The sequence below is a fragment of the Stegodyphus dumicola genome, chromosome 10, assembly GCF_044657685.1.
Source record: "Stegodyphus dumicola isolate Sdum_Otavi_A_Nest chromosome 10, ASM4465768v1".
NCBI lineage: Eukaryota > Metazoa > Arthropoda > Arachnida > Araneae > Eresidae > Stegodyphus > Stegodyphus dumicola.
Window position 1 is genome coordinate 96,729,647 of NC_140777.1, and position 24,079 is coordinate 96,753,725.

General features: G+C 34.8%; 1 protein-coding gene across 5 annotated transcripts in view; it reads right to left on the minus strand.

Moving 5' to 3' along the window:
* Positions 1-4,832: 4,832 nt before the first annotated feature.
* The window catches only part of sog (chordin short gastrulation), a 285,742-nt gene continuing 266,495 nt past the window's right edge, over positions 4,833-24,079 (minus strand). For 3 of the 5 annotated variants that reach the window (XM_085825296.1, XM_085825297.1, XM_085825300.1), the window contains 2 exons: positions 21,198-21,306; positions 4,833-15,085 (listed from right to left, as the gene is read on the minus strand). In XM_085825296.1, coding sequence (XP_085681422.1) covers positions 14,973-15,085; positions 21,198-21,306 — 222 coding nt within the window. In that variant the 3' untranslated portion in view covers positions 4,833-14,972. The remainder of the gene's footprint in view (positions 15,086-21,197; positions 21,307-24,079) is intronic. The other 2 variants (XM_085825299.1, XM_085825298.1) reach the window with 1 other exon arrangement.

The following is a 24,079-nucleotide window of genomic DNA, read 5'->3' on the forward strand; positions in this document are numbered from 1 at the left end:
CTATTCATATTTTTACAGATAATCGTAGTTCCCTTCAAAGTTTAAATAGTGATAAAATTACGAAAAGAAGCATTCTTAGCCTAAAGGAAATCATAAAAACTCTTTTGGATTCCCATTCTCTAGAGCTTAATTGGATTAAAGCTCACATTGGAATCGCAGGGAACGAAAGAGCAGATTCCGAAGCAAAAAGAGGAACAAAACAAGATCAGATAGATGTTGAAGTGCCACTTTCAGAGATTTCGGCCAAACATCGAATCCTGCAAGAATCGCTTAAAACATGGCAGCAAAGATGGGATGAGGACTCTACAGGACGTTAGACTTATGCCTTTTTCCCACAAATTTCTCTCTCTCGTATACAATCAGATCGCATTTTAAATCAAGTCTTGACAAATCATGGTAAATTTCCGAAATATATGCAAATTTCATAAAAAGAACACAAGATGTGGCTGTGGGACAAGTGGAGAGCTTGCAGGAGCTCTCCATTACATCACGTCTTGTCCATTAACAGTAAAAGAAAGAACATATCTTTTTCCATCACCATTGCCTTCACTGGAAATATTGGCAAAATGCAATTCTACTCTTAATGCCATGAAGTCAATTATGCAACTTATACATGTAAACGACTCAGACTTTATTGTTTATCGTTAATCCTACAATGTCATTCTGATTGTTATTTTTCCTTCCAATCACTTCAATGTAATGCTCAATTATTTAGTCACTGTAGTGTTTACTTACACCTGCAGCAAATTGTATATCTGTTTATAAGTTTATTTGAATTTTTCTATTGTTTTGTCATTGTTATTTATTATTATTATTTATTTATGATTATTATTTTACAACAAGAGATGTTCTAAATTTAAAGTTGTATCAGCCAAAATATTTCATAACGTGTGCCCTAAGTTGGAACCTTGAGGTGCCCCTTTCTGATAAGAATGTGAGATATTGACTCCATCTCTTTTATATTGTATTTTACAATAAATTACGCTAGCTAAATTATCTAAATTACGCTAGCTGTCCCTTCACTTCCTGTTTTAGCCGTAATGACTCTCCCCTTCTTAGACTAGTTTTTAGCTTTATGTTTCTTTCCTTTTTAGTCGAAAGGCACCCTCTCCTCTTTTCTTTTTTTAAGCTCTTTTGCTCAGTTGACGTGCTTTGCCTTGTTTTAGCCTATTGGCTTTTGCCCACTTGGGTAGTTAGCACCTGTTTCCTCATGCCTAATCCGGAGTGAGATAACGGAGTGGTTAGAAGCGTGGATTCAAGCCCACTTACTGGCAGCAATCGTTACACTTTAACAATCGTTTTGTAACAATTAGAATCGTTACAAAACATCGCAGTTGCTTTCAGTAGCAGGAGCGGTTATAAGAGTTTGTTGTTGTTACCCTTCCCTTCAAAACTGCCTTGCTTTCTAAATTGAAATTTAAGATTTTTTTATTATTGTTTTTAATTAGCTTTATTTTTTTAGATTTTTCTTATCCTTTTTTGGCAAATAAAACTGCTTGTTTTATAAATATAGCATATTCAGATAAAAGTGCAGGTCGCAAAATTTTGGGAGTTTATGCTTTTACGAACACATGAAGAAACAAATAATTATTTTTATTTTCCTACTTCATTAAGTTACTTTATTTTACCATTATGACCTGACTACATCACATAATACCAGCTTTTTATGAAAATTCTGTGGAAGCATGAAACTATTTTTTTTTTATATAAATGTAGCATATTTGTACCCCTGTATCCAACGATTCAGTATTTGCAGTTTGTTATCCTCAGTAAACAGCAGCAACCACAACTCCTCCAAGAAAAAAAATAGTGCTGCCCAAGTTTGAAAATGGTTTACAAAGTGACACCAAGTCATGCGTAACGTAGTAAAATGCAACATTCATCTGTCTACAATAATCCTACACTGGCATGTCTGCTTCAGATGACGTAACTTACTAGGCCAGAAGAAATGGTCATTGCAGAACTTTATGAGTTTTCAGATTATACGAAAGCTTTCAGACTCATGCATTTCTCAAGTTGACATTTCGACTTGATTGCCATAAAATATGGTGGAAGGAGATTATGGCTAGAATATATTTGACTCTGCTTCCACACCCGTGTTTCTCCTGCGATGCGAGAATTTTCTGTCATGAGGAATTATATTCAAATTTGATTCCACTCAACATTCTTGTGTTCTTTTTAGCATCGTGTTAACACCGCTATCGTACCCATAAAGTGCTTATTTACCCATCAGGTAATCTAAAGCACAAATTAGTGATGTTATTAGTACTTCGAAACTGCTAGCATACTGCTTAATTCTACAAAAATATAAGATTTCTGCTATAGCTTTATATAGTGTATAATAAGTTACATATTAACACAAACGTTTTTGTAGAAATCAATTTTCAGAATGTGCCAAACTCTACAGCCATGCTCATAACAGTTCTTCAGTTTAACAAGCTATTTTAACTAACCATTTTCATGTGTCTTTATGTTGAACGATCCTGATATTTCTTCAATCTATTCTTTAAGTAATCAAAATTAAATTTCCACCAGAATAAAAGAAATAAACACCCACATATAAGTAGGTTTATTGATTGATTTTTAGGATAAATACCTAGTTAAAATTCAAAATATCTGTGGAACTGCATGCATGTAACGAGTAACATTTTTGTAATTAAAATTCATTCTACTTTTCTTCTTTAAAAACTGACAAACTGCGCCAAGACATAAGTACCACATATCCATAATATTACAATATGGAAAATGTTGTTCTTCATTTAGTATTTATTCTAATAATGTGTATTGTATGTTCTGCAATTTTGCATCATTTTATTTAGTAGGATACAATGCCATAGTGTTAATTTATCCACTAATGTATTTTACACCAATCCCATATTTTCGTGTAACAATTAGGTGTTTGCGTAACAGGCAAGTTTCAGAAGTTTAATATCAGGTAGCTCTAACTCATGCCAGAATCTTTTGTAAACATGATTTCATATCATGAGATTTATTCATACTTACAGAAGAAAATGAGACATATTTTCAATCTCAGTACACGAGGATTTGCAGCTTTTCGTTGATCAGAATCCACCGGCTGCAAAATTGTTAATGTCAGCCATAAAAGAGTTTCGTTATTTTCGCCAAATCACAAAGTAACCAATAAGTTAGCAACGATTCGTAGGGATGAGTGCGAATAATCAGAAAATAGTCTTTTTTTTTATTATTTATAATCTAAGAAATACTGGTTTCAGAAGTAATTTTTGAGAAAAGTTTTACCTGTCTTTCTAAAACTGCCACCCAGCCGGTTATAGTATTTAGTAACGTTTGTTGTCGTAGCGATGAGCGCGGGTTCGAATCCCGGAGAAGCTAGGGATGTTTGTCAGCATATAATGTGTGCGGGCCAAAGATGCATTCCAAAGTAGATGGCAAGTCGAAAAATATTCTCGAGTGGTTCTGGTAGGGGAAGAGAGATGAGAATCTTCACATTTCTCCCAGCGTGATCTCATTCAGAATAAGGGTGTAATTACACAGTTAATGCGGTGGGACTATACATATGGGCGAATTTATGGTATCCTATCCACTAATACGTGCACTAAACGGTGCAAACTCATTAGTTTAAAAATATTTAAAACAAATATAATAAACCAAACTACAGCATTTACCGGCTTACGACGATCAAGTGTTTCGAGAACAAATTAAAATATTAAATTAATTTTATTTGTGTAACCCACAACGCAGAGTACCCAGATAAGTTACCAACCTTTTAAAGTACTCAGATAGCCATCTCAATTGCTACACCAAACAGGAAAGCAAATAACAGAATCTTACATATTACACTTTTATGGTACAATACCAGGAAGACGTAATGAAATTTGCAGATAGTTTGGGATACACAAAGCTGTCACCTCTGGCAGCAACAACGCTAATAATCCATCTGGGTAACAAGTTAGCTGCAACTCTACGCCACAGTTATCATTCATAACGGATGGCGTGCCGGTCTTTCGGCAACCCATGATCAGACAGATGTTCCCAACGGATGAGAGATTTGGAGAACAGGCTTGCTAATGTAACAGTCGAACACCCTCAGATCAAGAGAAGTCAGGACAGTATGGGAAACACGCGGTCGTACAATATTTTGTTGAAAGATGGTGTTAAGCAGCCCACAAAGATATGACATAGTCACGGCGACTATCCACATAACCGGCTATGAGATGACCGGGATGTATACCTAATGACATCCCAAGTGCTGAGCCGTATGACGATGACGAATCCAAACTATTCACTTTCGTTCTCCTAGGTGCCTACACACACAGATACGTCCATTATTATGCTATTCGAGAACCACTTTTTGTCCTGCATGGCATTCAGTATTATCTCTTGGACCCATCGATTCCATAGTCACTTGACAGTCATGGGTTCCCGACCAACACGAAAGCGATCTTGCAGAACGATAAACCGTAGTCTCGTAGCCTAGATCTGACTCAAAAACGTTGCTGGTACGATCTGGTTCTTCTCACAAGAGGCATAACAGGGCTTTACTGAAAGAACCAACCAAATGCGATTTCAAAAAAAGAAACTCGCCGTGCATTCTTTCCATTTATATACAATGTAGATGCCGCAATGTAGCTGACGTTAATCATATTTGCTTTGTGCGCATGTTTATCGCAATTCTTATCATTTGCATATACTAGAATTTAGCGTTTGTTGTATGGCGACATGTTAACTTCTTGGTATAAATTTCTTAAATTTTCTATTTAATGCATGTAAATAATAGGAATCAGTATATTAGATTAAAAGATTGAATATATTAAACACCCAAAAAGCAGAAAGGCTATAAAAAGAAAGCACACTTGTTTCATAAAAGCTTTTATTCAAGCAAAAGCTATCTACAGAGCACATATATTCAAAGGAGATTCTAAATGGGATCTGTAATATTTCAGTAGAATAAAGAAAAATGATCGGAACACTGATTAGTAAACATTAGTCTTTAACTGAAAATCGCACTCTCGAGAAGGCGTAAAATTTCTGAAAGCTGAATTAATTTTTTTCCTTTCCATTTTGAAAGTAACAAACTGTAAACAAAAGTATCCGATCAAATGCATCTCAGTTTACAAAATGCACTAATAAAAGTACAATTTCTAATCCATTCAAACTTTAGTTTATAATAGATGGTAAGATCATCACACTGTCTGAGATTAAATTTAAAAATACGCATTAGGTTTTTAATTCAATGTAGTCGAATAATTAAGTACGAAATAGAGCAACGTACATTTTGAAAACAACACTTCTGAACATTTACACGAAATTTCTTTAAACAACGAAAACGTGCCCCCTCCTGCCCCCAAAAAAGGATTGAATCAATGTACATAATGCTTTTAAGAAGTACGTTCGTTATTCACTAATCGAGCAGTGTTGGAATTTTAAAATGCAGAAGCGGATGTAGTGATGAACAGGGATCGTAAAGATACTGCAATTGCTCAAATAACATATTTCCACGGTAATGAAAAATAAATTGTTTCTATCCATTTCAAACAAAAATATATGATATTTATATTACAACAACAGTATTAAACGCCGCTTAATGTGATCGCCGTTAATGCATCATTGAGATGTTCTTATCGAATTGCCCGGTCGTTAGTAGACGAAAATATTGAAAATACATCGATTACTGGGATCAACCATTCGGTTAATATTATCAGAAGACTATAGAATAGCTTTTTTTTTTAAACTGGAGTAAAGTTTCCAAACATGAGATTAATAAGGTGAAAATACATTATATTTAAAATTGCCAAATTCAGGAAAATATGGCCAAGTAAGAATTATATCGCGAGCTTGTTTTTTAGTCATCTTTTAAAAATTAGCCAAAAAGCAACCTTCTCTTGCGTTATAATTTGAATAACTTGATTTTGAGAATGATTTGAGTTCCCTATTCTTCGGGAGGGGGAAAACAACCTGGTTCCCCACCTTAAAAATAATAAAAACTCTAGAAAACATTTATGTCAAATTTAGATTTTAACTATTTTTAAATTTTGCATGTTCTCTTCCAGCGAATAAAGAATGCCTTTCTAGTATTAATATTAGGAATACAGCATTTGTGAAATAATTTCCAGAACTGTTGAGAACTATAATTTTCAAATTCGTAAAGAAACTTTTGAATTTTTCATAAAAATTCTGTAAAAGTACTTATTTATAGATTTCACGTTGTATTTATTTTGAAATGGTGAAATCCACTAACGTACCTAGGAAGGGCGGTCCGCCTCGGGAGCCATTTTTTTCTTAGGGGATATGGATCGTCGACGCACATAAAGAATAATGAGATTTTAAATTAAAATTCGGAATTAAATTGAAAGAAAAAAATTTACCGTTGGTAAAGAGTTCAAAGAAATCACCACGAAATTTCAAGAACTATATAATCTTGTTATACCTCTCTCATTCCATCGAAACTTTTGAGTGAAAGTTATGAATATGAAGCAAATTACGATCTCGGCGTCATTCATAAAGGAAGAATTCATCGTTAAAAGAGAAGTATTTCAGTTTTATTTCCGTTATTGCTAGGGAAAATGAAAACAGGAACGCGGAAGGGTGGGCCCCTTGAATTTCCGCACTTTACTCTAAAATGTAAGTGTTGCTAGCTGCGAGAAGGATTTTTCAAATAAAAATCATTTGGTTAAATGACCTAGAAATATTCCACTTTGCATTTAAAGAATCTTTCTCTACTGTCTACGTTTATAGCAGCTGAAGCAATCAAGCAGACCTCTACGATGTCATTGATGATTTTGTGATTTAAAATACGAGCAAAATAATATGGTGGAATTAAATTTTTTTCTTCTCAGGAACTTTTTGTTTGTGTAACAAGAGATGCGGCTAATTCATGGACCACTCCAGAAGGCAAAATCAAGGACCGTCCCAAGCGGTAAAAGGGCCTTTTCCTTTCATCGTTGAATTGTTATATAAAATAGCCGTGGACAAACCAGCGGCGTCTACTGTATTGTTTTAAGAGAGTATAGTATAAAAATGAAAAGAAACTGCTTCCAGGAACAAATATATGAACTTCTTTACTATTAATCTGGACTAAGAAGGTTCATGCTGAATATTATGAATGGCTGCATTTCAAAAATTGTATAGCGTTTCGCGGATCATTGACATATAGAGTCTTACGCAGTAATTCAAGTTAAACCGTCACATTTTCTTAATCACTAAGCTGCTGAATATTTCACTCTACGCGCACGGCTAAAGAAAGCACAGTCTCAAGGAGCATGAACATTGCAAACTACAATACACAGAACAGACTAGATGTAATATTCTTGACACAAAGCGTGATCACAGGGAAGAAAATGAAATGCATACACAAAGCGAATTCAACCACTCTTGGGAAATAAGACGCTTACAAGAGACGACACTTAAATGTGATTGCGCTTATTGTTTTTATTCGGATAATGTTAGAAATTTATCCAGGTCCTGACGGTTTGTAGACGAAAACGTAGAAAATAACATCGGTTACTGCGATCAACGATTCGGTTAACAGGACCGAACTGTTATACAATAATTTTTTTTTTTTTTTTTAAATTTAAGTAAAGCCGCCAAATAAGGTGAATCGCCAAGTGAGGGATATCGCCAAGTGATATCCCTCACTAATCGCCAAGTGAGGCCAAAAATATCGCCAAGTGAGGGATTACGTCGCCAAACAGTTATTTCGATTTCATTCAATAACCTTAGTTATTGGAGGAATAAAAGCAACAACAATCAGCGTAACATTCATAAATTTGCAAGACTACTTCGAAGGTTTAAATATAGAACCTTCTTTTTGAGCTGCACAAGCGTAAATGAGGACAGAGAAGCCGGTGCTCGGGCAATAAGAAAGAGATGAAGTCAAACTACTGGCGCCATCTTTTAATGAAAAATGAAAGAACATAATCTGACGTAGCTTTTGAATAACTGTATGGATTTTGAGGGCGACCACACATAAATCAGTCTTTTTTAGCAGCAAAATTTTTTGCATGCCAAATTAAGGTTGCTTAATTTAAAATTTCCCATTGGCATTGTCTCTTCTGATGACGGATGCCTTCCATATTACAGATCATGGGTATAGCGTCGGTCAAGTAATTTCCAGAAACGTTCATAAATGAACTTTTGCATTAAATATATTATGAAGAGTTCATATACATACTTTTGATTTTTCTAATTAAAATGCTGTGAAAATATCTATTTATCCGTTTCTAGTCATATTCATATTAAATGAGTTCAATTCTATTGCTGTTTTGAAAGACAATATAAGTCGTGGATAAACATGGGCATGATCACATTAAGCGGCGCCTACTGTTACCGTAAGAGTTACTGATATTATGTCATACGACTTTAGTTCAGTTATGACAATAATACGGTAATTAATAATTAAAAAAGACATAGTAGAAAATTAAGTCGATCAGGTTAGAAATTAACTACTTTTCATATGTTTACCAAAAAATTTACAATGTTGTGCATTAATGGAAAATTCGTTAACGACTTTAATAAATCAATAAAAAGGAATTCCTTTCAAAGCTCTTGCAATATTTATAACAAATATTATTGAAATAAATAAATACAATTTCTCTTTCCTACCATTACAATAGTGTCTTGCTTTAAAATAGGCACTGAAGTGCCCCCATTTGAGATCCTACCACACAGCATTTATTTTATCTGTTATTTGAGAGGGTCTCATTTCACGACTTCACAGCTGATGCTTTTTTAAAAACCATGCCATTTCAGCTTCTCTTAATGGTGTGAGTAAAAACGCTACCCATTTTAGCCTTTTCATTCAGGCTCAACACAAAATCCAGCAAGCGTGACACATCACATGGCTGTAATGTGAGCGCAAAATGACGTCAAAATGACTCTTCGCCTTTTAAACTTTAGACGCTATTTAAATAAAATATTAATGACATTCGCGATTATACTTAATATAGGAAACATGACGATTTTAAAATTTAAGTAAGATATATTATTATTTTCTTGAAACAGAATTCTAAATATTGAAAATTGAAATATCGAAGTAAAAAAAATTAATAATTGAAAAATCGAAGTATTAAAAAAAATCGAAACGCAGAAATGAAAACTTCTGAAGCTAGCTTTAAATGTGTTAAAGATACAATGTTTCTAAAGAATCGTGAAAATCATTAGTGGTACTATTATTACAGTTTTTAATAAAATAGATTTATTATTTTACGAAGTTTTAAAAATGTGATTTTCATCGCAGAAAACAATGTTAAACCATGTATACACATAGTGGAATGAATTTTTCATGACTATCTGCCTAATAAAGTTACTGTTTCAAACAAAGAATACGTCTTCTTTTCCTGCTGAAATAATGGTTCGTTTTGCACCTAATACTATAATGAACGTTTAAGAACAGAAAGGCTGAAATGGTACGATTAATGATGTTTTCATCCAGAACACCTGCAGAAGGGAGGGAATAAATCGAATCAGAAAGCTAGAAATGAGATATCACTATTGCGACTGCACTTTCAAGTCAACCTTCATTCACGTTGTTTTCATGAGGCAAAACACGCTAATTGGAAACAGACGGAAAGGGAGATTAAACGAGTCGCCTTTTATTTCAGCAGCTGTTGTTTCCATGATTATAAGTCAAATCGAGAGACTGAAAATAACTTTAAAGTTCCTATTTCAAAGTAACAGATTAATTGTTTAAAGTAACTGACTAGAAATTTACCGACATGAGGTTACTTGACAAATAAGACGAATTTTGGAAAGCTTTATAAAATACCACTGTCAACAAAAGAAGTCTGAAATAAATTTATGTACCGTGTCCACAAAAATGCTTTTTTTTTGCAACCGTTGGTTGCGTTCGTTGTAGACATGTTCTTCGAATTGCAAAAATGTTTAAAATGACGCAAAAAGTTCATCTTTTTCCGTCACGAAATTTAATAATAATTTTGTAAAACTTTAATATTTAAATTAAAAATCTAACATTCTCCCGGCCCTTGCAATTATATTTAGAAAATTTTATACTCATTATAAAAAATAAAATACAAACATTTTGATTTACGTACGAACAAAAATTAACGCAGATGCAGCATCGCTAAACGCCACCGAGCTCGCTTAATGCGACTGCAGTTAATGTTATCATTCGGATACTGTTATCTAATCGCTGATGTCTCGCCCGTTTGTATACGAAAACATCGAAAATACTCTTATTACGATCAACAATTCGGTTAGTATTACCAAATAGAATATTTTTTAAAAACTAAAAAGAAGTAGCTATAAAAGAGAGAAAGTCGCCAAATAAAATTAAAATAGATTATAAAAATTGCCGAATGTCAGAAAAATGTAGCCAAGTAAGGGGAAGTAATTCTTCTAACAGCTTGGCTTCGATTTTAAATTTAGACAATAAAGTAACTTTACTTTGGTGTAGATTTTGAATAACTCTATCGATTTTGAGAGCGATTAGACACAAATTCCTCTTCTTTTGAGGACGATCGAGGTCTTTCTTCTTTACAAGCAAAAACATTTCTGCAGTATTTTTCTGCCCCTGCATCTTTGGTGGTGGTGGTGGGCAACTGAAAACATCAGAGCTAAACTAAGTTTTTTTTTTTTTTTGGCCTAGTTTTAAATTTTAGTTTTCCATGTTCTCTTTTAGTGAATGAGGCAAGTCCTCCGATTAGCGGTGAGATAATTTCCAGAAAAGAGCCGTCGATACATTAAGCGGCGTCTAATGTACTTCATTTAAAATTGAAGATCATACTGGCGGGCCACACATAAACTAAACAGCGAAGTGTTTGCATCAGCACGTCAATAAAAATAAAATATCAGTTTAAAGAAAGGTTTCTGATGTTAATAGAGTAAGTGACGATCATTTCTATGCAAATTGTCGTTGAGATATATTTGATCGATATACATTTTTTCATAAATTGATAGAATCTTATAATCTGGTTTTAAAAAGCACTTTGAATCTTCTGTATTGGCACACAGCCAATTCAAAACATTATTCGGATAACTTAAAAATGAAAACCAGTTTGATGAATTTTCTGAACGAAAGCAAATTCACAAATTTTCATGATATTAATATATTCTTTTCACGATCTGAAAATTATTGACGTGAAAATTCTTTCGGCACACATATCAATAATAACAAATCACATATCAATAAATCATAACAAAATTATAAATTAAAAAATGTTACACACTGGTAAATCGTAAAAAACTGAATGACATTTAAAGAGAAAAAATGAACCTAGAATCAACCTATTTTTTAAATGGCCACTGAAGGCAATTTGAAAATGACGTCAAATATGTAAAATTTTGAAACTAAATATATCAGTCAATTTTTGTCATAAGAGATTTTTTATTTACTATTTATAACGACAATAAAATTTTCCTAAATATGATCATAAAAAGTTAAGGGACCTTATAAAAGTTATAGTATGCAATTTTTCTTAAAATTTTAAAATACCAAAATATGCATACTTGAGTCATTTCAAACATTTCTGTAATCGGAAGTATATGCCCAAGACGATGATGTGACACTTGCGCACATGGCTGTTTCGCACAAGTGACATTTGCCCGGATCATCCCTGCAGGTAAATGAAATTTTCTAACACTCATAACTAGCTATACACAACAAGGGATACTTCTGTCCAGACTGTCACAAAGAATCAGCCTTATGATTTATTGATTTTTTAAGTAGTGTATTATTTTTCTCTTGTTTCTTTTTAGCACATTTACGTCAAATAAATTTCACCCTTACTGAAATATCTATAACCACTGTCGATACGTATGCAATACTGTTAACATACATAATTTTTGTGCATACTTACAAAGTTTAAGAAAATAATATGCATTTACAGGATTAGAAGATAATTATACTAAGATTTCTCATAACAATAATTTTCTTGTTTGCGTGCACTATTTCTCCGAAACTGCTGGTCAGAATTTCAAAAAGATTTGACCAACTGCATGAACCCTAAGCGAGTTTAAAATGAGGAACTAGGATGTCTCTTGTCTAAAAGTTTTAGAAATTACATTTAATTATATTAAAATAATAATCGGTTTTGGAATAATAAAAAATATCTTTTTAAGAAACTATATTTCCATTATTTTTAACGGAAGTCATTTAATTGTACATTATTTTTTCTTTTTTGGAAAAAAAGTATCAGCTAAAAAAAAGTACTGATTTGCTTATTTTATTTAAAATATTTTTAATACTCGCAATAAAACAGACAATACATTATTAAGGATATCGAAATAAGTATACAAAATCTCACGCTCATACACCAGTTTCACAGACACAACATATTTTGACATTTTAAAGGTACGTGACTCTAAAGTGTTTACCATTCTTTACAAGTTAGCACATATACAATATAAACATTTTACGTTAAAATCTGTATTTGCGCAATTCAGCAGCTTAAAATTTTGTAAAGCAAATTAATACTCCAAGTCGCTGTCCCAGGTTATCGAAAAATAATCGAAGAGATGTGGTTTTGTGATGAACTGCCACTAAGCTATACTTGTCACCCATCCAGCAATGAATGTTCCTTGTACACAAAAGTCCTCGCTTTTTTCGATTTGTGCGCAAGTGCCACTAAACACCGGTTATATTCTGGGGCTAAATGCCGAGTTAGGCTTTTTGTGGACACGGAGTAATCTCAGAGATTTTTTTTTAAATGAATGGGAAATGCTTTTTTATTCTGTGAAACAAGCGGTGGTTAAAATTCCTGAGTTCAATCCCATGTCAGTTCTGGCTAACGATTAAACAAATAGTTCGCAGAAAATTAATTACAACTCATTGCATCAAGACAAGCTTGGGAGCCCTTTCATAGATTTTTCACTGATCTTTGAAAGACAATCTGCATACAAACTTGAAACTAGAGTAGGCCGCACTTAATGTGATCGTGGTTAATGTTATCATCCGGATATTGTTATCGATTTGCCCCGCCCGTTTCTATATGCCCGAAAACAAGGAAAAAACATCGCTATTGGGATGAACTATTCGATTAACAGGATAAAACTACTATAAAATAAATTTTTTAAACTAAAATAATGTCGCCAAAGAAGATCAAAATAGATTATAAAAATTGCCTTTTTATGTGAACGAGAGAAGCCTTTCTGATATTAAGATTAGGGATGCAGGTCGGTCAAATAATTTTCAGAAATGTTATGAACAGTTCATAAATGAACTTCTGCATTTTCCTAATTAAAATACTGTGAAAACACCTGTTTATATGTTTCTCGTCATATTTATATTAAATTAGTTAAATTCTATTGCCGTTCTGAAAGATATTCTTTCTTCTCATTAAATGCTATCAAAATAGACGTAGCGCGGACCAATACGATCACATTAAGCATCGCCATCTTTGGGCAGCTCCCATGCCTACTACAGTACGACACCCACACAATGCACAAGATTAAAATGACAGATAAGAAAGAGTTCGTGGTCCTAGTGATCCATTCATCTGCGCATTGACTGAAGAACTTTGGCACAGTCACCGATCTGCAAACACTGGGTGGGGTGACTCAATTTCATCATAAAAAAATATGTACCGGCAGGGGCGGATGACGTTGATCTGACTGGTGCGGCAAATTTTTATAAAGGTGTTGGTACCTTTTCAGATGTTAGCCATTTTTCACCAAGACACAAGAGACGCCGGGCACCTTTCTGAAGCTCAGTTCATACCCTGAAGAATGCAACCTTTATCAAGATGCTCGGACACTCAGCCGAAGATCTAAATGGTAACTGCCGATCTGGCCCGAATCGCCGCAGAATCGTCGGGGTCTAGGGACATGAAGTTTCCCCACTTTAATGTTATGAAGACCACCAGTTATGAGTATGCGACGAGCTAACGGAGTCGGACTGCGAATTTCTTAAGTGCACATTGGTATGGCAAGCATGGTTTTTTAAAATGGACCAATGACTTCAACTTCGAAATTCCCTCAGGACGGTTCTTTCGTAAGGACAGGAAAAAGAATTTTCTGAAATCTGTTGAGTACCTAATAACAGGTATTTGCATTCTTTCTAAAGTCAATTAATCAAATACTGAAATCTTCCTGCATATTACTACATTTTAATTCTTTCACAAACAAAATTATCGACGACAATATTCTCACAAAGCAACCGAGCTACGCAATCTATTGATCCGGTGTGGGAAGCCTGTACGGTTGCTACAACGAAGTGCAGTTAGGAAATTCGCCGTCGGATTTAAGACGATGAATTTAATCAGATTACCATTAGTTTAGCTGAGTAATTTTTTTTTTTTTTTTTAAATATCATACACTCTTTTTCATTCAATGAGTTCATTGCCTTTCGTTGCATGAATCCTGGAATTGTCACTGATGTCATCGGCGCTTTGGGAAATTTCCCGATAACACTATCCGCCCCTGTGTACGGGTCACAGGAAAAAAACAATTACACACAGGTCCAAAACTTGATTTCATCTACGACCTCTGTAATATCGCCAAACTGCTGAGGCGTCAGTGTGAAGTCTATCAACAAGTTTCATTTCTGTTCTCCATCAGAAATTACGAAAATATTTTTAAAAATTTGAAGAGTGAGGAGAAAAACGCTATAGGATCCACATATCGAACGCATACACAAAGGAACACTTGGAAGAGCAAGATTTGTCTTCTCCAAGCACTTCTAATTTCAGAATTATTTCACAATGGAACTTGCGAACTGCTAGTCCAATAAAATAAATACTTGAAAGGGATATTTTTTCCATGCTCTTCTTTCTTTTGCGAAAATATATATATACAACAGCTCAATGAACCACGAAGAAATGTAATAGTGAAGCGCACGGTTACAGTTAACTGTTTCTAATTCGTCTAACTGTGAACGAAATGGCCCGAGACAATGGCCAGCACGAGCGAAAAATACAAAGAGAAGCACGCAGCGGTTGGAACAAAAATTTTTCGCATTGTCATTTTCGTTTTGTTTTCTGTGCAAATTCCGCCGCTTGTATCAGAGTTTATTTCTCTTCGTCCAGAATCGCCGATATCCTTCACTGCTGCCTCTCTTTCGGTTGCCTGGTTTTCCTGTGCCTTCTTTCTCGGTCTTTCCTCCGCTTTTTGCCTTTGGTGGGTCCTTCTGTCGATCGAGTCGATGTGTCGCTCACTGTAAATAAAAGAAATGAAACAACTTCAGTTATGACCGCATTAAAAAATCTGATGTGAACACAACATGACTAAACATTTAATATCACATCTAACATTTTAGATTCATTGTATTCTTGTACACCTATTAAATTTTTTAACTTCCTTCTACGCCTATTCAATTTTTCTTGTACTTCATTTAAATTTATTTCACCAAATTAACCGATCCCTCAAGGCAAGCTGAAAATAGCATCAAAAATTGCTAATTTTTAAATTAAAAAAACCCAGTTAATTTTTGTCGTGAGTCAAATTTCTAATAATTTTATTTTTTTCATAAAAAGTATCTAGATTTTCTTATTTGTCCAAAAATTATTATTTTTTAAAAATTTCAAATTCCATATCTATGACCATATGACTAAAAAATAAATAGCGTCTGTCTTCACCCTCACATATATATTTGTTACTTCCGACTGCAATAAAAAAAGGGAGGTGCACAACTACATGTCATAGCAATCCCTTATAAAAATTTCAATGCTCTACGGCTAATCATTTTTGAGTTATTCGATTTACATACGTCTACAGACGTCACGAAGTCTATTTTGAATCCATTTTATAATCCGTTTTGGAATAAATAGAAATTTATTCCGTGCGTACTCACAGATGTCTCGCGAGAAAGGGAAAAAAGTCAAAATGGATATTTCCGTTGAAATTTTAAACGGAAGTGTCTGACTTGACTTTGAATTTTTCTTATCCTGAGCCCATTTTGCTCTCCTGAACTATTTACTTTCGAAATGCTAGCCGTAATTTGTTATCAACTTACCTACCATTACACACAGGTCCGGACTACGTCTTGCTACTTGAAAAATGTGACTTGCTCATCTTAAAGTCAAAACAGGTTATAAAATTGCCATGTGACAGAGAAATGTCGCCAAATAAGGGATTTAGTCGTCAAACAGCTTGCTTTCGAGTTTAGACAACCGTATAAAATTAGACCAAACAAAATCTTAACCAATCTTGGCATCTGACTTTGAGTAGCTCAACTGATTTTGAGGGCAATCAAAGTCCCTCTTCTTCAGAAGCTAAAAAATTTCTGCAGATTTTTTTCTTCCCTGCTCACGGGGGAAAAAAAGAATTCTCTGAAAACACCTGAGCCAAAGCTGAATTTTCTTTGGCTTTATTTAAAATTTAAAATTTGCATTTTCTCTTCCAGTGATTGGGGGGGGGTGCCCTCAATCACTAGAAAAGAAAGGAGAAAGACTAGGTTTATTAGCGTTATTAAGATTACAGTTATAGCATCAGTTAAATAATTTCCAGAAATGAACTATTGCGTTATAGACATTATGAACAATTCCTAAACAGTTTTCCAATTAAAATTTTGTGCGCACATCGTTTAATATTATCAAAATAACCATGGCTCAAACGTGATCATATTAAACAGCACCTACTGTACTTCATCACGTATGTCGTCACCATTGCCCACTTTAATATTACCGTATTTACTTGCATGCATATAATTTTGATCCATTTGAATCATAGTGGGGATGGGGCTAGTGAGGTCACTCCACAGGTAGTGAATGGTGTTAGTTGCGTTTTGTTAGGGTCGAAGTTTAGAATATGTAGAAGAGTCACCACTAAGTGGCGTAGTTACAGCTTTTGCCGCCGTTCTTGATACACAAACAAATAACTATAAAAATGTCAAAATGATACTTGGGGTAAAAATGTTAAACTCTATGTTTATTTTTTAAGAACAATTTTAATTCAATATTTTTTAAAATTATACTGCCATTTTGCTTGTTTTTTGTTCTTAAAACTATTGATGACATCACAGACGTGTACTTGATTGCTCCAGTTTCTATAATGTAAACAATATATAAAGATTTCTTAAACATTTATAGTTCTTAAATACTCCCTAAATGATTTTTATTTCGATAACGCTTCTCACAACTAGCAGCGCTTACAACTATTATGAGGAAATTTCGTCATACTATTAAAATAAATCAGAACTTCGTTCTAGAAATTAGATTTTAGCATAAAAGACCGACCTTCCATGTTCCTGTTTCATTTCCCTAGCAATAACGAAAATAATCCCCTAGCTAATAGCTAGAAAATAAAATTCTTGAAAGACTTCTCTCTTAACGAGAATACAGTGGTCATAATTTAGTTGATATTTGTAATTTTCATCCAGAAGTTTCAATGGAGTGAAAAAATGAAACAAGGGTATTTAATCTCGTGGCGATTTTTTTAATATTTTACCTCGAGTTAAAATGATTTTTTCTCTATTTATTTAGATATGCAATTCAGAATTTCATTATTCTTTGTGTCACTGACGATACATATATATTGTACTCTAAAAAATAACGTTTCATGTAAAAAATGAGACCCCCCCCCTCAAAAAAAATTGTAGCACCGACCCTCTTTTTCCCTTTAGCTATGCCACTGTCTTCAATCCGTCTCTAATCAGCCACTAGTTAACGCCTCTATCCACTAACCACCTTGAGCACAGCCACCGGATAGGTGCCGCTGTGACTAACCAAAGACTTACTAAATAACACAAATAATGACAATAACATCATCACCAGGATGCAAGTTAGAGGATCGTGTATGAGCGCAAACCTCTGGAATATCACCTTCATTAGAATAAAAAACTATCAATGGCCGCATTATGCTGCAATACTCACCTTTGCTGATGACCTTGTCTTTTGTCAATGGCTCAACAAATAAACAACTAGAAGCAAAATGCAACACCAATCTAGACATATTCAATAATCTCTGCCACAGCATCAAACTCGGAATCTCTTATATAATATCTAAAGCCGTTATCATTTATAAACGTGGCCGCATCATTACTGAAAAACTGCTTATGTTGTCTGTTTCTCGCATCGGAAAAAATCGGTTTCTTGTTGTTTTCAACAATAAAACATCTGGGATTTTAACACCATCGATTGAAATTCACTTGGATTCCTCACTTCCAAGAAAAGAAAAGAAATACAGCATAAATATGACGATCGGTTAAAACGATGAGAGGCTACACGTCAGGCCTTAAACACCGTATAATGAAGCTATTTCTCTGAACAGTAATAAACAATATCATCACTTATGGTGCTGCTGTCTAGACGCTCCGCATGACGGCCAGAAAACTCCACACATTCAACTCAATCCAACGTCCTTTCTTAATCAATATAACAACAGCCTTCACTTCCACATATTAAAATACTTTACAGAGACTTGTCTCCTTTCCAATCAAGCTGAAATTGAACCCATAGCAACTACAATTCTCCAATTACGGAAAATCCATCCCACAAGACCATGAAGAAAAATCCACAAAATTTGAGAAAACACCTGGCAAGAACATTTAACAACATCCAAAGCATTATGACACAACAACCGCCTGAAACGGAATAGCAGCCTGTACCGATGGCTCGAAAATCAAGGAAAGCACCAGACGCAATGTATCATTACATCAACTTCAAGCCATAACTCAACACGACAAGGCCACCACCATCAAAATAATGATACATACCAGGCCGAGCTGACAGCAATCCATTCCAGCATGACATGTTTCTTAAAACTTCCGACGAACACCATTCTCAATTTATGCACTCAAGAACCAATTCGTCATTAGTGAAACAAATCTAGACTAACAACAAGACATTCCTTATTACCTGGAGCAGAGGCCACAGCAACAGTAAAAGTAATACACGAACGGACGCCCTTGCCAAAGAAGACGCGATAAAGCAATGTGGTGGCAAATTGAAATTCTATGGCGTAATTCTGCGCTAAAACTTAAGTTTAAGAACCTTGCACACGATGAATGATAACATCAATGGAAGCAAGAATACCAATGACGTCGAGCCTACCCAAAAACGGATGAAAATACAACCATCACTTGCCACTAGCTCTTCCGATACATTTTCGGACACAGCCCCTTCCTCACCTGCTTTCATAAAATAAACATAGCACCTACAGATATGTATGGATGTGCAAAAGGCCGATCTACATCACTACATGTTTCAACGCGCTCTTACAGAGAATAACTGCATTGCAATTCCGCCCTTTTATAATTCTTATATTTCTTTCTTTTTTAAATTTCAATACTCTCTCGAGGCAGGCGTTACTCTAGGGCTTTACCAATTTTGCCTAATGCGATGTGATGGTGCCCTACACACATTTCCTGCCCTGTCCTATGAGCATCCGCACTGAGTACTCAAACAGGCATTTGCTACAATGTGCATTGATCAAGATAATTCGGTCTTACTTGTACACTAATATATAAAATTTAGTCTTAAAACAATACAGTCTTGAACGTAGTCCTAATTATAGGACCTAACTACTATTCTAATACAAATATTTTTGATAAAATAAAGTACGATCTTCATGCGATTAATAATAAATAAAATAGTCCTAAAACTATACTTCATATAAGAACTATTGTAGCCGATCAACGATGCAGTACAGCAGTTTAATCTTTTACCTTATTTGATGCAAGTCTGCGTTTTCATTTGTGCTGATTTTGTTGACTGAGGCAGGAAATTTGATGATTAAGTCTTTTATATATACAGCCGGTATTCTGAGGATGTTTCAGATGAAATTCCTTGGTCGTTTTGAATTAGTCAGGCCTTTTAAATTTATCGATTGTATTTTACGTTTTCCGATTCGTTGCAGTCGAAGACGATATCAAAGGAGATACAGAATCAACAGTCAATCAGCCTCTTGAAACCAAGAGGCTTTGACAGATTCTGTGCAGATCGATAAAATCTCCCGACACCGTGTGTTGTGACTTATCTCACTCTTTGGACAGTAACATTCAAATCAAGCCCCATGAAATTCAAGATTGCGCCAGTCGTTGGCAAGACCTTGTGCAGTATAGAAGTGACAGTACGACTTTGCTCAGTTCCGCCCTCAATCTTGATGGAGAGCACCCCGGGGGAGGGTCAGAGTGTCTCTCACCCCAAAGAATATGTATTGTTAAGAAGGAAAGCTTAGCTGCAGCAGGAGTGGCTCCCTCTGAACGAAAAGGGACACAAGTGCGCATGCGTGAAATACCTGTCGCAGAAAGCGCCAAAGCTCGAAGATGATGTCGAAGTTCGAACAGGTTCGACGGTCACGTTTATCAAGAGTTTAAAGCTGAGTTACTCCATTTTTTTCCCTACATACTGACAGATATAAAATCAGGCATCAAACTACGATATGGATAATACAAGTTCAACTAGTAAAGCAAAAAAGCACGAAACTTTGAGTTTAAATTATCGCGAAAAATCAAAGAACGATTCATCTTAACCCGTGTTCCTCAATTTCCTGTACACGTGGCGGGGGCGGAAAATCTCGGCCAGGTACATCACAAAGGGGGAAATTCTCGCCAACAGGTTCCGTCGCCAAATCCCTTGGCGAGTTGTCCCTCTTCTTTCTAGCGGCGTAGAAGACAAACTGGTTTACATTACGTCTATGGAGCCTTTCCTTCTTTACATAGACTTTCTTTGTCTCACCCTTCCTCCCTTCCATTCTTTCGAGAGCACTTCCTGCTCGAAGCGTATTTAGAGTGCCCCCATGCCGCATAGACACTAGACATTCGCAAACATCCACGCCTTCTTCGGGATTCGAACCCCGGCTCTTCGGTACTGCAGTCAGCGTCGCTACCCACTATGCCGGTTGCACGGCCGTGACACTGTTCGTGAAGTTATGGTTTTTGTGATGTCAAATGGAGGCACTACTGAACAAAATATTGCTTCTGTTATGTAGTCTAACACCTTTTAAGATCGACTTGTGAGGGAAACGAACAAATAAATTCCTTATCTTTTTGCGTCCCTCGAAAATGTACACACAAATATAGAAAAGAATATGTGTAAGCAAAATGATTACTATTGAAATGGTGAAATCCTTTGAAATACACAATATTATAATATTAGTGAATCTTTATGTATGCTTTTTAATGTGCTATGTTATCATTTAAGCTGTCTCTTCAGAAAAATTTAGTATACATGGCATATTTTCCCCCTTCCGGTTATCAAGCAGTAAAATTGGTATGAAAATGGGGGAGGAAGTGACTAAATACGGTCTTCCAGAAATTGACAGAAATGTCATGAAATATAACTAAGGCTTGTTAGGAATACATTGAATAAAAGAAAAATAGTATTTACCAGTCTTACCGGAATCAATGCATTTTTCGCAGCAGCCGTCGTCTCCGGGTGCTTTGACCGGACACGTCTCCTTTGGGCATTTCTTCCTTTTACATTTTGCACGGCCGTCCTGCAAAAGAAAAATCGTGTCAAACGATTATCATGAAAAAACCCGTATATTTGATTCCTTTTGTCCCCAGCTCTAATGTCGTTTCGTCCTCTGCCTTCCCGTTTCATCCGCTTTTTGGAAGTCACTTTATGTTAATGCAATACTTATTTTCGCCAGTTAAAACTGCTTAGACAAGATGACCGTCACTACTTTGATATAGCTTAGCTTTTCATTTCTAATATGTACGAAATATTTTCTTTTAGACTAATTCTAAGGAAAAAAAATCAGGTATATTTATACAGTGTCAATTGAAAATAAAAAAATTACGTATTTCTACAGCAATAGAACCATGTTTCTGCTACTTAAAAATAAATAAATAAATAAATAAATAAAAATACAAAAATACATAATTAAGATTAACATACAGTAAAGTACAGATTTATTAAAAGTACAGTACCATCCACTTGTTCTAGAGCAGGGCTTCTTAAAACCTTTTTCAGTCGAGACCCGTTTTTATCACAGATTTTTTCCGCGAACCCCCCTCTCCCCGGGACCCCATAATATTCACGAAAATTTTGTGGAACCCCCAACACACGCATGTGTGAAACTGTCAATTTTTTCATTTGTTTCTAAATTTCTAATTTTAAGACACAGAACAATGTGAAAATTTTAAATAAGTAACAGACGAAATGACAGCGTCACGTGCAAAGCATGGAAAATGAACGTTTTTATTATAAAAAGAATGCGTCGAAACGTTTTCCTTTCTTTGCATTGTCTTATCTTTAACCATTTTCAGATACATTGCGTAAAAATATTTGGTAACCGTAAAATTATTATAATAAGTTAAAGAAATATCAAAACTGCGAAATTTTTTGGCGACCCCCTGCTGCAGGTACCCTCTGGGGGTCGCGACCCACAGCTTAAGAGACGCTGTTCTAGAGGATTTTAGAACTCTGTGGTTGTCATGGTCAGTTTCAGCGAGTTTCAGGGCAAATGCAGGGTTTATTGTAACTTTTTAAATTTCTTTTAAATATATTTCGAATATTTCAGCTGTATGACCACGTCTCGTTCCAATAAGCTCATGATCACGTTTTAAACCGAGATGAATGAAAATAACAAAAGGCAGATTCATCACAGATGATTAAAAATGGATTGCATTTCACAGCAACAGATTGATAAATTGGCAAACCAAATGGCATTTATCACGTAATGTTTTCTGCCTGAACAAATAACCCTCTCAACGACGACTTTCTGAAAAGGTGTTGAATCTGGATAAATTCAGCTTTCCATTAGTGAAGCACTTATGACAGGGATGCAGCAGAGCAGCGGATGTAATGGTAAAGACCTGATGAGAGGATGCGGAATGGCAACGCATGAAATCGTTGCATGAACATTACAACGACCATGCGGTCTACTTTCTCTTAGTAAAATAAATGAAGAATCTGCATCTATGTGTGTTTGTAGAAACCCAACGCTATTGAATTTTAAACACACATGGCCCTCCACTTGAACACTTGCACTTCAAAGCCCGAATTTTGAATTTGTTTTATTAGTACCTCAGGTCTCGAAACTCACTTTTTCTCAGTATCACTTTTGTGTCCAAATCACTTTTTAAACTGATGCCACCAAATGTTATCGCAATGCATTGTTTAAAAAAAAATTGAAGAATTTGTATCTATGTTTCTCTTATTGTGACAAACGACTGCACCTGGAACCGCCAAACTTTTAATACACGTAGTCCTCCACTAGAAAATGGACGGCTCGAAGACCGAATTTTTAATTTCAAATACATTTTTGATTTATTTCATATCTGGTACATATTTAATGAATTTTTATTTAACAAACTCGGCCATTTGAAATCGAGAAGTGGCAACACTGTCCGAAATAAAAAATTTTTATCTCCCGTGCACCATACTGTAGCCATTCGCCAAAATATAAGAATTTAATACACAAATTCTGCTAATGGAAAGCAATTTGTTGCCACTACCTAAAATAGAATACTCATTATCTGCTCGCATCAGCAGGTTGTCATTCAATAAAGCGTAAGATACATATTTAACTTTCGCATTTAAACTGTCTAGTAATACTCTTTCTTAAAGCAATACATGCAATTCTTGAAAATAGTTTTTCTATTTTTTAATCTGATAGATTAAAAATAAAAATGCACTGATATAATGAGATGCCTAATTAGATATATTAAATATTTTTATGAAATGACAATATCAAAGCTCATTAAAATAACCTCTATTATAACTTTTTACGCGGCTGGCGGCTCAATCGGCCAAGTTCACAATATTTCAAATAATATTTTTGAAATATTATTCCGCGTAATATAAGTAATAAATTTCAGTCTCTATAATATTTGAAAGAAATATCATAGAGAATGTATGTAAAACAAAAAGTATGGTAATCCCTAACACTCTATCGAGAATTCGAAATCTGATATTTTAAACTATTTTGTGATTTTGCTTCTGAATTTTACGTGGCAAGGGCTTAGACTATGCTCAGTAACGAAGCTTTTTTTTTTTAAACTACATGTTACATATTTTGATCACACGATTTCTATTCTTAACATTTAAAAAAATTAGTTACATCCCAAGTAGCACACGACGTTGCAAACTGGTCCGAAAGGTTGCAAAGTGGTCGTGGTAACTTTTACGACGTCTTTACAACGATAGGAAGACGCAAAATATTTGCCGTTACATCTTCGCAATTTGTTGACATTTACAGAGAATTCGCTGATTTTGTCTTTACATTCTGCAGACATTTTATTACATGATGTGATTCGATTTGT